Source organism: Monodon monoceros, unplaced genomic scaffold (genome assembly GCF_005190385.1).
Source record: "Monodon monoceros isolate NGI ecotype Baffin Bay Population unplaced genomic scaffold, NGI_Narwhal_1 Super_Scaffold_20, whole genome shotgun sequence".
Lineage (NCBI taxonomy): Eukaryota > Metazoa > Chordata > Mammalia > Artiodactyla > Monodontidae > Monodon > Monodon monoceros.
Window position 1 is genome coordinate 43,908,967 of NW_021703777.1, and position 12,994 is coordinate 43,921,960.

The 12,994-nt window shown below is 40.9% G+C and overlaps 1 protein-coding gene across 1 annotated transcript in view; it reads right to left on the reverse strand.

The window, feature by feature from the left end:
- FRAS1 (Fraser extracellular matrix complex subunit 1) overlaps positions 1 to 12,994 on the reverse strand; it is a 463,438-nt gene that overhangs the window by 41,988 nt on the left and 408,456 nt on the right. The window contains exons 56-59 of the mRNA XM_029235334.1: positions 11,545 to 11,889; positions 9,851 to 10,011; positions 9,134 to 9,281; positions 2,223 to 2,428 (exon numbers count right to left, since the gene is read on the reverse strand). Coding sequence (XP_029091167.1) covers positions 2,223 to 2,428; positions 9,134 to 9,281; positions 9,851 to 10,011; positions 11,545 to 11,889 — 860 coding nt within the window. The remainder of the gene's footprint in view (positions 1 to 2,222; positions 2,429 to 9,133; positions 9,282 to 9,850; positions 10,012 to 11,544; positions 11,890 to 12,994) is intronic.

A 12,994-nucleotide genomic window follows, 5' to 3' on the forward strand; every position in this document is an offset into this window, starting at 1 on the left:
ACATCTTCCTTACAATAAGAATTTCTTTACGGAAAGCATGAATCTAGTATCGACTCTTCGGTATATCTTAAAAAATAAGACATTCTAGTGAATGACAAGTTCCAAAGGCATATTGCTTAGCATGACAAAGAAGATGAAGATTCCAAAATGTGCTTACGAATGAGAGATTGCCATGTGGGTAACATCTGGAGTATTAAGCTGTATTTTCTTTATAATTTTATTTAACTACAAACTGCCTCTTGGATAGGCAGAGAATCCTCTTCTGAACTTAAAACAAATACAGACATGCAGACTCAAAGCTGGAGATTGTATTTATAGTATTTATATGTGTTTTAAACACGTATTTCAACCTGCCACCAGTAAAATTCCCATAAAATACATAACTAAGACAGGGCTTTTATGAGTCATGAAGGTGTGAAAGACTTGAGAGTCTCAAATAAGGACGCTATCGATTTTTTTTTTTTTTTTTTTTTTTGGTGGTAAAGAATGGAGGGAGAATCTCGGGTGACCTGGGATGTGTAAAGTCTTTTTATGCTAAACTTCAAAAGAACTAATCATAAAGCAAAAATTTCACACGTCTGCTTATATCAAAACAAAGATTTCTGTTCAACTAAGAACACCAAGGGCAAAGGTAATAGATGAGTGACAGAGAAAGGCTCTATGTTTACGATATCTAAAACATCTAAACACCGGCAAGGATTAATGTTACTATTTAGGATTATTAATATTAAGATCAATATTTAGAATATACAAGCAAGCCCTGCAAATCAGTAAGAAAATGACAGCAATACAATAAAACAAGGAACAAAGGATAAAAATAACAGATTTTCATAAGAGAAACTCAATGAACTAACAAGCATATAAAATAGTATTAGAGAAATGCAAATTAAAATGAGATATAACTTTATACATACCAGATTAGTAAACATTAAAAGATGAGTAATTGAAAAAGTGTTGAAGAGTATGTAGGGTTTTAGCAGCACTCATGTACTGCTAGGGACACTTTGGAATGTATTCTGATATTATTTTTTCATATTAAGTACTTTCATGCCCTGTGGTCCAGAAATTTCGCTGCTGAGTTTTTGTCCAAAGAAATCCCCCCTCGGGTGTGTAAGTGGACATGTAAGAGGATTTGCACTGCAGCACTGTTAGTGGTGGCAGCATGATAGGAGGTGACTGGGCACTAAAACTGAGGGTCTTCACTGTCTATTGCTGAGAGTAAATGGGTAAAAGGTAGTAAATGCACATCATGAAATGCTAGGCAACAGTCTGAAGCAACAGATTAGATAGACACAGAAGTGACATGCACAGGTACTAAAACATATTGCTGAGTAAACGCAGAAAACATTCGAAAAAGATATAACACAGTAGCAGTTTTAGAAATAAAAATTATATACATAAAGAACCAGACATTTTTTTAAGAACAAATAGAAAATAAGAGAGATACACATTAAGTACAATCGATTGATTACCTCTGAGGCGGGGAAGGGAATGGGGCTGCAGAGTAGGGGTAAAATGAAATGAATAAATCAACAAAATAAAGAGAAGGGCCTTGAACTGACCAATGGGGACTTCATGCCTTGAAACAAGGGGTACAACTGACTCAATCATCTGAAACTGAGATCCAAAAATGGAGAAATATGATTCTCATTCAATATATGCTTTGGATATACACTGAGGTTGCAAGCTTTGAGTCTGATGCAGCCACACTTAGTGACTAGAGTTTCTCAGGAATTCTTGTGTCCGTATGTACCATTTTTCATTATATTGCCAAGAGAATACTCCACTGTCTTGAATGTGCTCAGCCGAACAGGTGTTCAGTCCTGTACTATTGGTCCTATGCCAGAACGTGTGTTGCCCTGGGACAGGGGCCCAGGTATTAGAGAACTGTCTCCTCCTTCTCCAGATAACATTAGTGGAGTGTGTTCATCTCCCATGTAGGTTCAAATTAAGAGGAGTCCCCAGTCATTTGATTCTGCTAAATTCCAAAAATGTTCTACATCATCTAAATATCCCAGCTCAGCCAATGACATAGGTATTTGGTCATAAATGGGAGACAAAGAAGACAACCACATAGAAGAGATGACATTATTAAAAGAATGAACGGTTAATTAGAAACTTCCTAGGATGTTCAGAATTTGTCTAAATTACTTCACTATGGACAAATAAAAGCATCAGGGAAGGAGGGAATCCCATTCTTCAGCCACCAGGAATCCACTTACTTTCTCCCCTTTGAGAAATGTAATCCGTGAAGAGTCTGTGTTTCTTCTGTCCTCAAAGTCCTCCATGACCTGAGCTGAATGGCCCTGAGTATAGCACCTCACTGAAGACTCGTAGCTCAGGTCCCCACTCCGAATGATGGGTACGTGTAGGACACCCTCCTTCTCCTTCACTAGGAGCAAATCCTTGGCAAACTGCATGCTGGGCACTGGGTGAGCAGAAGGAAAGACGGAGGCATTGTTAGTGGCATGCTGAGGGAGCTGGCGGCCACTTGGCAGGACTGGCAGCCAGTTGGCAGGACGGCTCCACTAAGGGCCACCAGAGGCCGATAAACTACAAGCAGTCAGCAGATTTCAAGGCCTGGCTGCTACTCTCAGGACAAGGGAACTGCTTCCGCTGTGAGTACAGTTCCAGCAAAATAGAACAAATCAAGTTTGCACCAGTTTCTGCTCAGCTTCTTTCTTACAATAGTCACCATCTCAAATACAGACAGGCGATGCAAATAAAGAAATGGGCCACGTGGAAAATCCTGATAGAGACCTGAAGACCCAGAAAAGTTCATGTTCCTTCTAAGGCTACCAAAAGAAAAACAGCAGTGCAAGGCTGATGAGAAATGGCCACTCACATTGGTCCTGGGCCAGGAAGACAAAAGGGAAGAGCAGGGACATCGGTAAAGAGGAAGGAGCAGGTCATGTTTAAAGGGAGTTTTGCCCCTCAGCTTCGTTCTTTTGTTGGCAGGTCTTCCTATTTTCAAACAAAATCAGAGATCTGCATTTTTGTGTCATAGCTCCTCAATTTTAAAATAGCAAGCAATTAAAACAGTAAAAAGAGATTCCATACAGGCCCAAACTATTGGAGCCAAACAAAACACATCCATAAGCTGAATTTGGCCAGTGGGCCCCAGTCTGTGACTACTGCTGTGGGGTTACCTCGTCTTTAACAACTCACATGGCCTCATCTGACTTTAGGGAAGGACCGTAGCCAAATGGTGGTTAAAAACGAGGGCTCTGGAATAAGCGCGTCTGAATTTCCATCCCAGCCCTGCTACTTATTAGCGGAATGACACAGGGCAAGTTACTGAGATTTTCTGAGCCTTGGGCTTTTTTAAATACGTAAATTGGAAATGTTAATATCTAACTTGTAAAATTATTGGGAGGATTGAATTGAATGAGATTAGGTATGCATGGTGCTCAATACAGGATCTGGCAAACAGCAGGCACTCAAATTTGGGTAGAAATTATTTTATTATGGTTTGTATTGCCCCCTATCTCCAGGCTTCTCAATATAATGGGTCATGTTTCTATGTGTGCAGACATATAAATAAAAATTGGAATGATTCAAGTATAAAATAATAATAATAATAATGGATCAGTGTTTCTTCCTTACTTTCTACAAGGCTTTAAGTAATATTCTGCATTAAGACATGTCCCCTTTCGAGACCAACATTTTGTTGAGTGCTGGTTATTATTTTCTTAATGGACAATACAGAGAAGTATTCCATCCAGTCATATGTCAAATTAGTGTTTGGGGCTGCAGAAGCTGACCTATTTCCTGGCTACGTCCTGGATGTGCCCTGCCCAACCTGAAAGGAAGGAACAGAAGGGGTGAGCACCAAGCTCTCTGCAAGTCAATATGTAGAAAGCTCTCTCTGCCTCCAGCTTGTCCACTGCTCAGAACTGTTGGCATTAGCAAATATAAAACAAATCCATTATCTGAGCTAAGCCTAACAGTTACCATTTATCACTAAAGAAAAACCCAGAAGATACCTCTAAAAAGATGAGTGACTTTGGCATCAGGTCCTGCACATTACTCATTTGGGGCTCTTTCCATCCAGTGCTATTAAGAGGTGGGTGGGAATGACATGACCTTGCATGAGGACAAGAAGGAAGCTTGTTGCCAGGTAAAAAGCAACACAAGCAAGAAAGCTTTTCTACTCATGGCAGATTTTATCTAATGCTTTGGATTGATTTTTCTTGCTGGTCTGACGGGCATCAAGTTGGAGGTGAGTTAAAAGCTAAGTGGTAATGTTTGGGTTTTGTCATGTATTAATCAACCCCAGATTCCTCTTGAGATGTAAAAGACTCCTTTCCCTCTATTTAACATGTATTAACATTTACTCCTATGCCTATCTGCTTAAAAAAAAAAAAAAAAAAAGGAAAAGAAAAGAAAAGAAAGCAGTGGGTGAACACTCCTCATGATTGCCTTCTGGGAAAAATCCCTGCTTTTAAGGAGCCCTCAGTTCAGTGGGAGACAAGCGGAGCCAATGGACAGGCAATGGGTGGGTTTGGAGACATTTATCTGCAGGGGGTTATGGCATACAAAGGGCCCAGCCCGGGTCAGGCATTGTGTTAAGGGCTTCCATACACATCATTTCTCATCCTCTTGACAACCCTGCAAGGCACTGCAGTCTCTACAGGAAGTAGGGGTGCCGTCCATGGGGTGTCATTTCTGCCTGACTGCAGAACCCCTTCGCTTTCCACATGGATGAGGTATATGAATGGGAAATGGAAACCACTCTGTGAAGGCTTATGGGCTCGCAGTGGGTATCATGCACTATTGTCAACACCTCTCTGAGAAAATCAATTTGTAGTTATCTTCTTATTTGTGTAAGTCTTGTGTTTTGAAATAGATTTCAGGACTCTGCTCTATACTACTCGGTAACCCCAGTGCTGGGCACCAGTCTTAGGCATGGAAACTGTCAACCAACGCTGTTCCCCGCTAATCTTCTTAGTAACTGACAAAGTGAGTGCAGACACCAACTGCCTGGAATGCAGTGGCCTCTTTATGGGTGATGGTTAAGTCTGAGATTTAGGAAAAATCCCGGCTCTGGTTCTTTGAGTTAATGAGTAGGTGGGACACAGCTACATACATACACAGGGATGCGGTGCGGCAGCGGCTACAAGGCCTTTCTTGCCTTGCTCAGCAGCCTTCAGGGCAACACCAAAGTCTAATTCCAGGTATCAGAGCAGAAGACAAAGGTAAAAACAGAAAATATTCTGAGATGAGCTACTTAGATGATTTAAGGGCCTGAAATCGGCCCGGTGGAGTAAGATAAAAGGAGCTGAGGTCACTTTGAAAGGCTGGAAGCTGACTCTATAAGGATCTTGAGTGACATTAAGCCTTGTCACATAGAGCGGCAGTGGCCAGCTAAAACTGCAAAATGAAAAGTCATCATGGTAGAGCATAAAACCAGAAGGCTGGACTCGCATAGAATAGACCTGGGCTTTAACTCTCACTCCCTCACCTCCTCTCTGTGTGATCTTAAGTTATTTAACCTCAATTTCACAAGTTGGAGAGGATTAGAGGTAAAGTAATTAGAGATCTTTCTACCCTAGAATGTGCACATTGAAGGGACTCAACGAAAGCCAGCAGTTACTGGGAAGGATAACCAACAGAGATAATTGTGAACACTGCAATGGGTTACTGAAATAGATTTGCAGATTTCTTTCTCTGTGATAAAGATCCTGAATGAATATATATTGTTGTAGTCTTCCTGAAAGGTGATATTTTATTTAACATATTCATTTTCTAAGTTTGCAACCCTAATGCCCGTCAGTAGAATGCAAGGATAATCTAAATGGAATCTTCTATGTTGATCAGAGTGCAATGGAGTTTGTGTGTGTTACTGGACTCCCACTGGCAAGTGTGTCAAATTACAGGTGCATCAGGAAGAAAAGAAATTAACATGTAATAAAATCTACTACGTGCCAGGTACTATGGTAGGTATTTTCACATATTTTAACTAATTTAATCCTTACAACAATCTTATCGGTATATCATTATTTATAGATGAACAAAATGAGGCTCAGTAACCTTAGCCACTGAGCAAGGAAGTGGTGGGCGGGGATTATATTTCAGGATTTCTGACTTTCCATTCACTTTCCACTTCATCAGAAGGGAATTAACTATCCTTTCATGTAAAAGAATAAGAAGCCTTTCCAAGAATAAAAAGAATAAATTAATTTCCCTTTTTCTTCTTTTTTAACTTCTTTAAGGAAAAAAAAGTCCCACATATTCTCCAACTTCACCAAATAGAACCTAGTGCAAAGAGTATGAACTTGGAGCCAAAAGTCCTAGAATGCACGCTGGTTCCTCCATTTACTAGACTTTGGGTGTATGTTTACTTCCCTGATTCTCAGTCTCCTTATCCAAAAAATAGAAATAAGAGTAAAACGACGGGATTATGAGAAAATGAGATAATGTTTAACTGATGACTCTGTAAACTCTGAGGTAACATTCAACATAAAACAGTATAATTGTTATTATCTTGTTCATGGTTAAAAAGTTACCATTTTGTGAATCATAAACCTAAATATAAAACTTAGAACTACGAAACTTCCAGAAGTGAACATAGGAGAAAATCTTTGTAACCTTGGCTTAGGCAAAGATTTCTTACATACAACACCGAAAGCACAATCTGTAATAGAAATATCGATAAATGGGAACACTTAAAAGTAAAAAACGCTTGCTCTTCAAAAGACATTGTTAAGAGAACAAAAAACAAGCAACAGATTGGGATAAAATATTTGCAAAAAACCAAATCTTTGTCCAGAATCTACAGCAATGCAGTAATAGAGGAGAAAACCCAACTTTAAAAATAGGGAAAATATTTGAACAATACTCTGTCAAAAAAGATATATGAATGGCAAGTAATCACCTGAAAAGAGGGCAATGTCGTTAGTCGTTCGCTACACACCTACTGGAATAACTAAAAAGCCCCACAAAAACCTGATGTGGTTCTCATACAACGCTGGAGGTAATGCAAAGCAGTCACAACCATTTTGGAAAACAGGCTGGCTCTTTCTAATAATGTTAGACGAACACTTACCCATATGACCCAGCAACCCCACTCCTAAGTACTGACTCCAGAGAAATGAAAACCTATATTCACACCAGAAACTACTCAGCAATAAAGGGAATGAACCACTCATATTTGCAGTAACATGGAAGACTCTCAAATGCAGTGTTCTAAGTGAAAGAAGCGAGATTCAAGGTGCTACCTATTACATGATTCCATTTCTATGACATTCTGGAAATGGCAAAACTTCAGGGACAGAAAACAGCTCAGTAGTTGCCAGAGCTTGGGATGGGGAGAGGTTGACTACAAAGGGACACGAGAGAATTCTGTAGGATGCTGGAACTTCAACATCTTGATCGTGGTGGTGGGTGAATTTTAACTTACGTAAGTTAGACCTCAATAAACCTAAGTCTAAAATAACATACTACTTTGGATATATGCAAATATATAACAAAAAACTGGTTAAAATAGTTGTCTTCAGGGAGGGGAGCTGGAGGGTTTGGAGCCAGGGGTAGAAGGAAGACAATTTTCATAGTATATCTTTTTTGCTGTTTGCTCTTTTTACTACATAAACGGATAGGTTATTTAAAAACAAAAAATTAAAGATCGCCCTGCTGGGCTGCCAGTTCCTTCTTTGGTGACTCTGTAGTCACTGAAGAGTTTAATCATGGATTCTATATTCATCACCGGGGATGCTGACGAGGGTCCTCCTGCTTGAGGTGAAAGTTGAACTTGATCTTCTCCACCCAACTCTAGAATCTGACAATTCCAGATTTCATCAGTTCTTCCCCAGAAGAACTGGGGAAGTCCTTTCCTGTTCATCCTCTTGTTGCTTAGGTCAGCTCTTCAGTGGGGACTCACATTTTTGTACAGGTACTTGTGTCTATTCATTCCTGCACATCACCCATAAGATGGCCAGTATTAGTTTCCTCAAACAAAAGTCACACCACTCCTCTGCTCAGAAGCATCTGCTGCTCCCCTTTACCTCCAAATTCCTGACGTTGGAACATAAGACCTCTTAGAACTTGTCTCCACCCTGTATTTCCATTTCATTTTCTTCCATTCACCTCTTGCCAGGCTCAAAGCAAAAGTAAGCATCTCACTGTTCTCCAGATATGTGTCTTTCAAAATTTTATACCTTATGTATACTATAGCTCTCCATTTAACAAAGCTTTATTTTATTATCCATTAGATAAACTAACTCCTACCACACCTGAAGACTCTGTTTAAATATCACCTCCTTTGTGAAATCTTCTATGATTCTTGCACGCATAGTTACCGTTCAGTCCCCTCTGCCCCTACACCTACTGGATTTATCACACTATTAAGTCATTTATCATAATATTTTATTTTTTTTCTGTCTAAGGATCTGATCCCCTAACTAGACCTTGAGCTTCTTGAAGACACAACTCAACCAGGCATACCTGGTTGCACTTCACTTTGCAGATACTATGTTTTTTACAAATTGAAGATTTGTGGCAACCCTGCCTTGAACAAGCCTATCAGAGCCAATTTTCCAACCGCATTTGCTCACTTTGTGTCTCTGTGTTACAGGTTGGTAATTCTCCCAATATATCACACTTTTTCATTATTATTGTATCTGTTAACGGTGATTGTGATCAGTGATCTTTGATGTTACTACTGCACAAAGATTATGATTTGCTGAAGGCTCAGATGACGATTAGCATTTTTTAGCAACAAAATGTTTTAAATAAGGTATGTACATTGTGTTTTAGACATAATGCTATTGCACACTTAATAGACTACAGTATAATGTAAACTTTTATATACACTGGGAAACTAACAAATTCATCTGACTTGCTTTATTGTGATGATCACTTTAATGTGGTGGCCTGGAACTGAACCTGGAATATCTCTAAAGTATGCCGTACATCTTTTTGTGCCTAGCAGATGCCAGAAACAGGAATGATTGTTTCTGTCCCATATTTCTATGTGAAAGTGTACATGTGCATGTACTCATGTACACACACACACACACACACACACACATTTCTTGAATGAAAATGTGAATGAGTTCCAATGTCATATACATGGATATTAAGGAAAAAATAGAAATCTTGCCTGAACCACCAGCTGGCATCCCCAATCTCTTACCGTCCTGGAATGTGTCATTAATTGCAATGACAGCCTGGAAGGGTTTGGTCAGTTCGGCCCCTTGTGCTGAGCTGAGGAAAACCACAAATGTCTCCAGCCCTTCAATCACAGGATATTGAGTGTCATCCAAGATGGTCAAGGTGCAATACTAGAAGAGAAATCAGGATGTTAACTAGACTTACTGTGGTGTTCATTTCACAATATATACAAATATTGAATCATTATGTTGTACACCTGAATCTAATATAATGTTATATGTCAATTATACCTTTAATTTTTAAAAAATTAAAAATTTTTTCTAATTAAAAAAGAGAGGGAAAATCAAAGCAAATCTTAAAGGATGCTCACCAACCAGCACTCATTTGCCTTTGGGAGATTAGGGCAAAGGTGACAATTTGCCTTTCTTCGGTGGTCTTAAAGTAAATTTTTTAAACCCATAAAATGATCATCTCTGTATCACATACCATAGGTGTTTTGTTTCTAGATATTTGCATCGATCTAGTGCAGTTTCTATCCTAAATCCATGGTGCTGGATATTAGATGCTGAAAATGTCACTTGGAGAGTTTGTCGAAGATCTCTCTAAGTTTGTTCTTTGTGTTTTTGAAGAACGGGAAGATCATAATACTTCGGTATTTTATAGTCCTCCAGAGAGTTTGAAGAACAGACTAAAGACAACATGATCAGACCCATCTGGCCTTTGACCTCTGTATGCGCACCTGCTCAGTGACACCTGGCCCAAAGTCCACCTTCCTAGAGCTGGGAACGTAGTCTACTCCTGGAGTGGCAGAAGCTGGGTCCGAGGGCCGCGTTGCACACCAGACAGACGTGAGGGTGGAAAGGTCAGTCCCGTGGCGGATAACTGGGATCTTCACCGTGCCTGAATTGAGAGTCATACATTTCAGTGGTCAACCCGGAACCAGAAAATGGGTGCGGTTTTCAGAACGATGTCCTCCCTCACAGCAGCGGCAGCTTCAGCCTGCTAGCTTGCCTAGTCCCCCTTCAGTGACGTTCCTGTGCTCCCTCCGAGGGAGGTTGAGAGGCGTCACCATCCCTCTTTGTACTGACATTAAGATCAAGAGCAGACCTGAAGGAGGTCCTCAGGGAGGTGGTGCTGGAGAGACAGCCCTTAGGGGAAAGTGGTTTTGTGGTTTCAAGGAGGAGACTGTTCACAGGAGAAGAACAATGGACCGAGGAGAGGTGGGTCCACTGAAAAACATCTCAAGTCTATTTAGGGAGAAGAAACTCAGAGACTAGGGCCTCAGGGACGAGCTAGAAAATAACCAGTTAAGGAGAAACCAGCTAGGGGACTCTATGGAGCCTGGAGCTGAATGTTCCTAATTAAATGTTCCTAACTGGGTGATTTTCCTATTTTATCTGAGTGGTGCACACATCATTACTTAAACCATACATGCTTATTGCTTATCTTAGGAAGAAGCGCATCTTCTGGTCGCTGTGACAACATACTTTGTAGGGTCCTAATGATACATGACTAAATTTCTAGCTGTTTTCACAATCAAGGTCAGAGAAAAGCTACGTGACAAGCCCATCAATCATATTTTTCCAGCCAATAAGCTGAGAGGTGACAAGCAGTCATGGCTGGGCATTTGGTGTACGGGAAAGGAAACGTGGTATAATAGAAAGGTCTGGGTTCTAATCCAGCTCTGTCATATTAGCTGGTCTTTGATGATTTATTTAATCTCTCTGGGACTCCATTTGCTTTTATATATAAATGAGAATGAATGGAATGCACATGGCATGGTGGCTGGCATTCAGTAAGTGTTCCAAAATATTAGTTTTTTACTATCCCTTAGAATTTCACTTTCAAAGAGATGCAAGGTCTTGATCAGGGGGCTCAGATCAGCAGACACTCAGCACATCTGCTGCCTCTTTTGCAGGATGTCTGACAGCAGCACGCAGAAGACTTTGAGATCCTTGTGGAGCCCAAAGAGGGAAGAGGCCTGGGTGGAAGAAATCTGCCCACTGCCTGCCTTGGGCTGTTATATGAACGAGAAAGTTCCATTTGTTAAGACACTAAAACTTTGCATTTATTTGTTTTGGCAGCTAGCAGTACACGAAATAATTTACCTCCATCCTCAACAGGTCACATTTCCCTCCTTCACAAGCCAAAATGCTTAGCACCACGCCCTCCCTCTGGACCACAGAGGTCAGCCAGTGAACTCTAAGCCAGATCCCTCCCTGCCATCAGTAACCAGAGCAAGACAAGTGGATGGAACTCCCTATTCTTCACTACCTTCCATTCTTGGTCTTGATGCCTAGTAGTGCCTGCCTCAGACTGACAACGGTGTCACTGAGGAATGGCATCCTAAGGGCATTCTCAAAACTAAGAGGAAATTGTTCAAGGAAGGGATCAGAGGATGGATGAGGGAACCCCAGAGACGCTTTCCATTACCTGCATCCTCGCTGACAGTAAAAGCCGTGTTGCCCAGGGACACAGTAGAGGCATCATTGGGACCGGTAATGAGCACCTCGGCCGACGCCACACTTCCGATGCGGGCGTTACCGGAAGCATCTGCCAGGGCAATCTCAAACTCTTCTTCCTCTTCATACTCGCTGTCATCGATGAGCATGACATCGCAGGTGGACATGGTGACACCACGCCCGAATATCACACGACTCTCAGCGGACATCCCTCTAGATTTAAAATCAGAGCCCGATTCTAGAGCATACAGGCTACTTCCCATAGCTGACTTGGGCACCGTGTAGCAAATTGCAGATACAATGCTGCTTGAATCCCCTGAAATACAAACGGCAAGAAAACCAAAGCATTTGAACGAGCACTTCTCAGATTTTGAAATCTCTGGTAATTTGACAGGCTTGATCCTCTCTGACATATTCCATATTCTGTTCAAACTCTGACATGAAACCTCCCTGCTCTGCAGTTTCTTAAGCCTGTGGTATAAACCACTTGAGGATCTAATATACCCCAGATACTTCACCAAACAACTTGAAATGGATTTCCTATTCTGTGAATTTTGTGCTCTGTTAATTCACAAGACTCATTGCCCACCATCTAAGACCACGGTGGGTGGAGAGATAAGAGACATATTTGGTACTTTAAGCAGCAAAGTAATTGTGTCCTGAAGGCAGTGCTATGAGCACAGTTCACGCCTTTCTGAATAAACTTCTGCACGTTAATTCCCAGGGAGAAATAAGCTTGTTTAAAAAGAGGAAGACAAAACAAAATAAACCCCAGCTCCCTGAACAAATGACTTTACTTATTAGTGTTGCCACTTCCCTGGGTGACAGCGTGTTTGGGCTTGGCTGGCTGGCCCGGAGCAATCAACGGGGCTTGCTTGCAATCCGCGGGGCATTGCCAAGGGTTGGTGCTCTCTGCAGTGTCTGTCACACTAACACACAGTCAGCAGATGCAACAAAATACCCGACGTCATCACTTACAGTCATGTTGTGGCTTTGAAGGGGGATTTAATTTCCAGGTGTTTTATAAAGTCTCAATATTGCACAATCATAAATCCATACGATCTTTGTTTTGATTATCCACCCCTGCAGAATTGCCCTTTATTTCTCACACACAGTTTATTTCTCATCTGAGCTCTACGTGGGACACTCACGTAGGAAAACCTTTAAACACATTTTCTGTCTTCTAAGAACTAAGAGAGGAAGCCAGTTCTTACAAATTGTAACTACCCTCCTTGACCAAGGCTACTAAATATTTATGGATTGGGTGATTGATTAAAAATCCCAGGCTCATGAGTCATTTGCAAAGCCAAATATAACTAGTCTTTTGGTCCCACTTAAGAATAAATGGGAGCACTAACAACCTGAACTGAGATGAGAAGCCTTCTGATAGTACTCACTGTAGGTAGGATAGTTATTAGGAT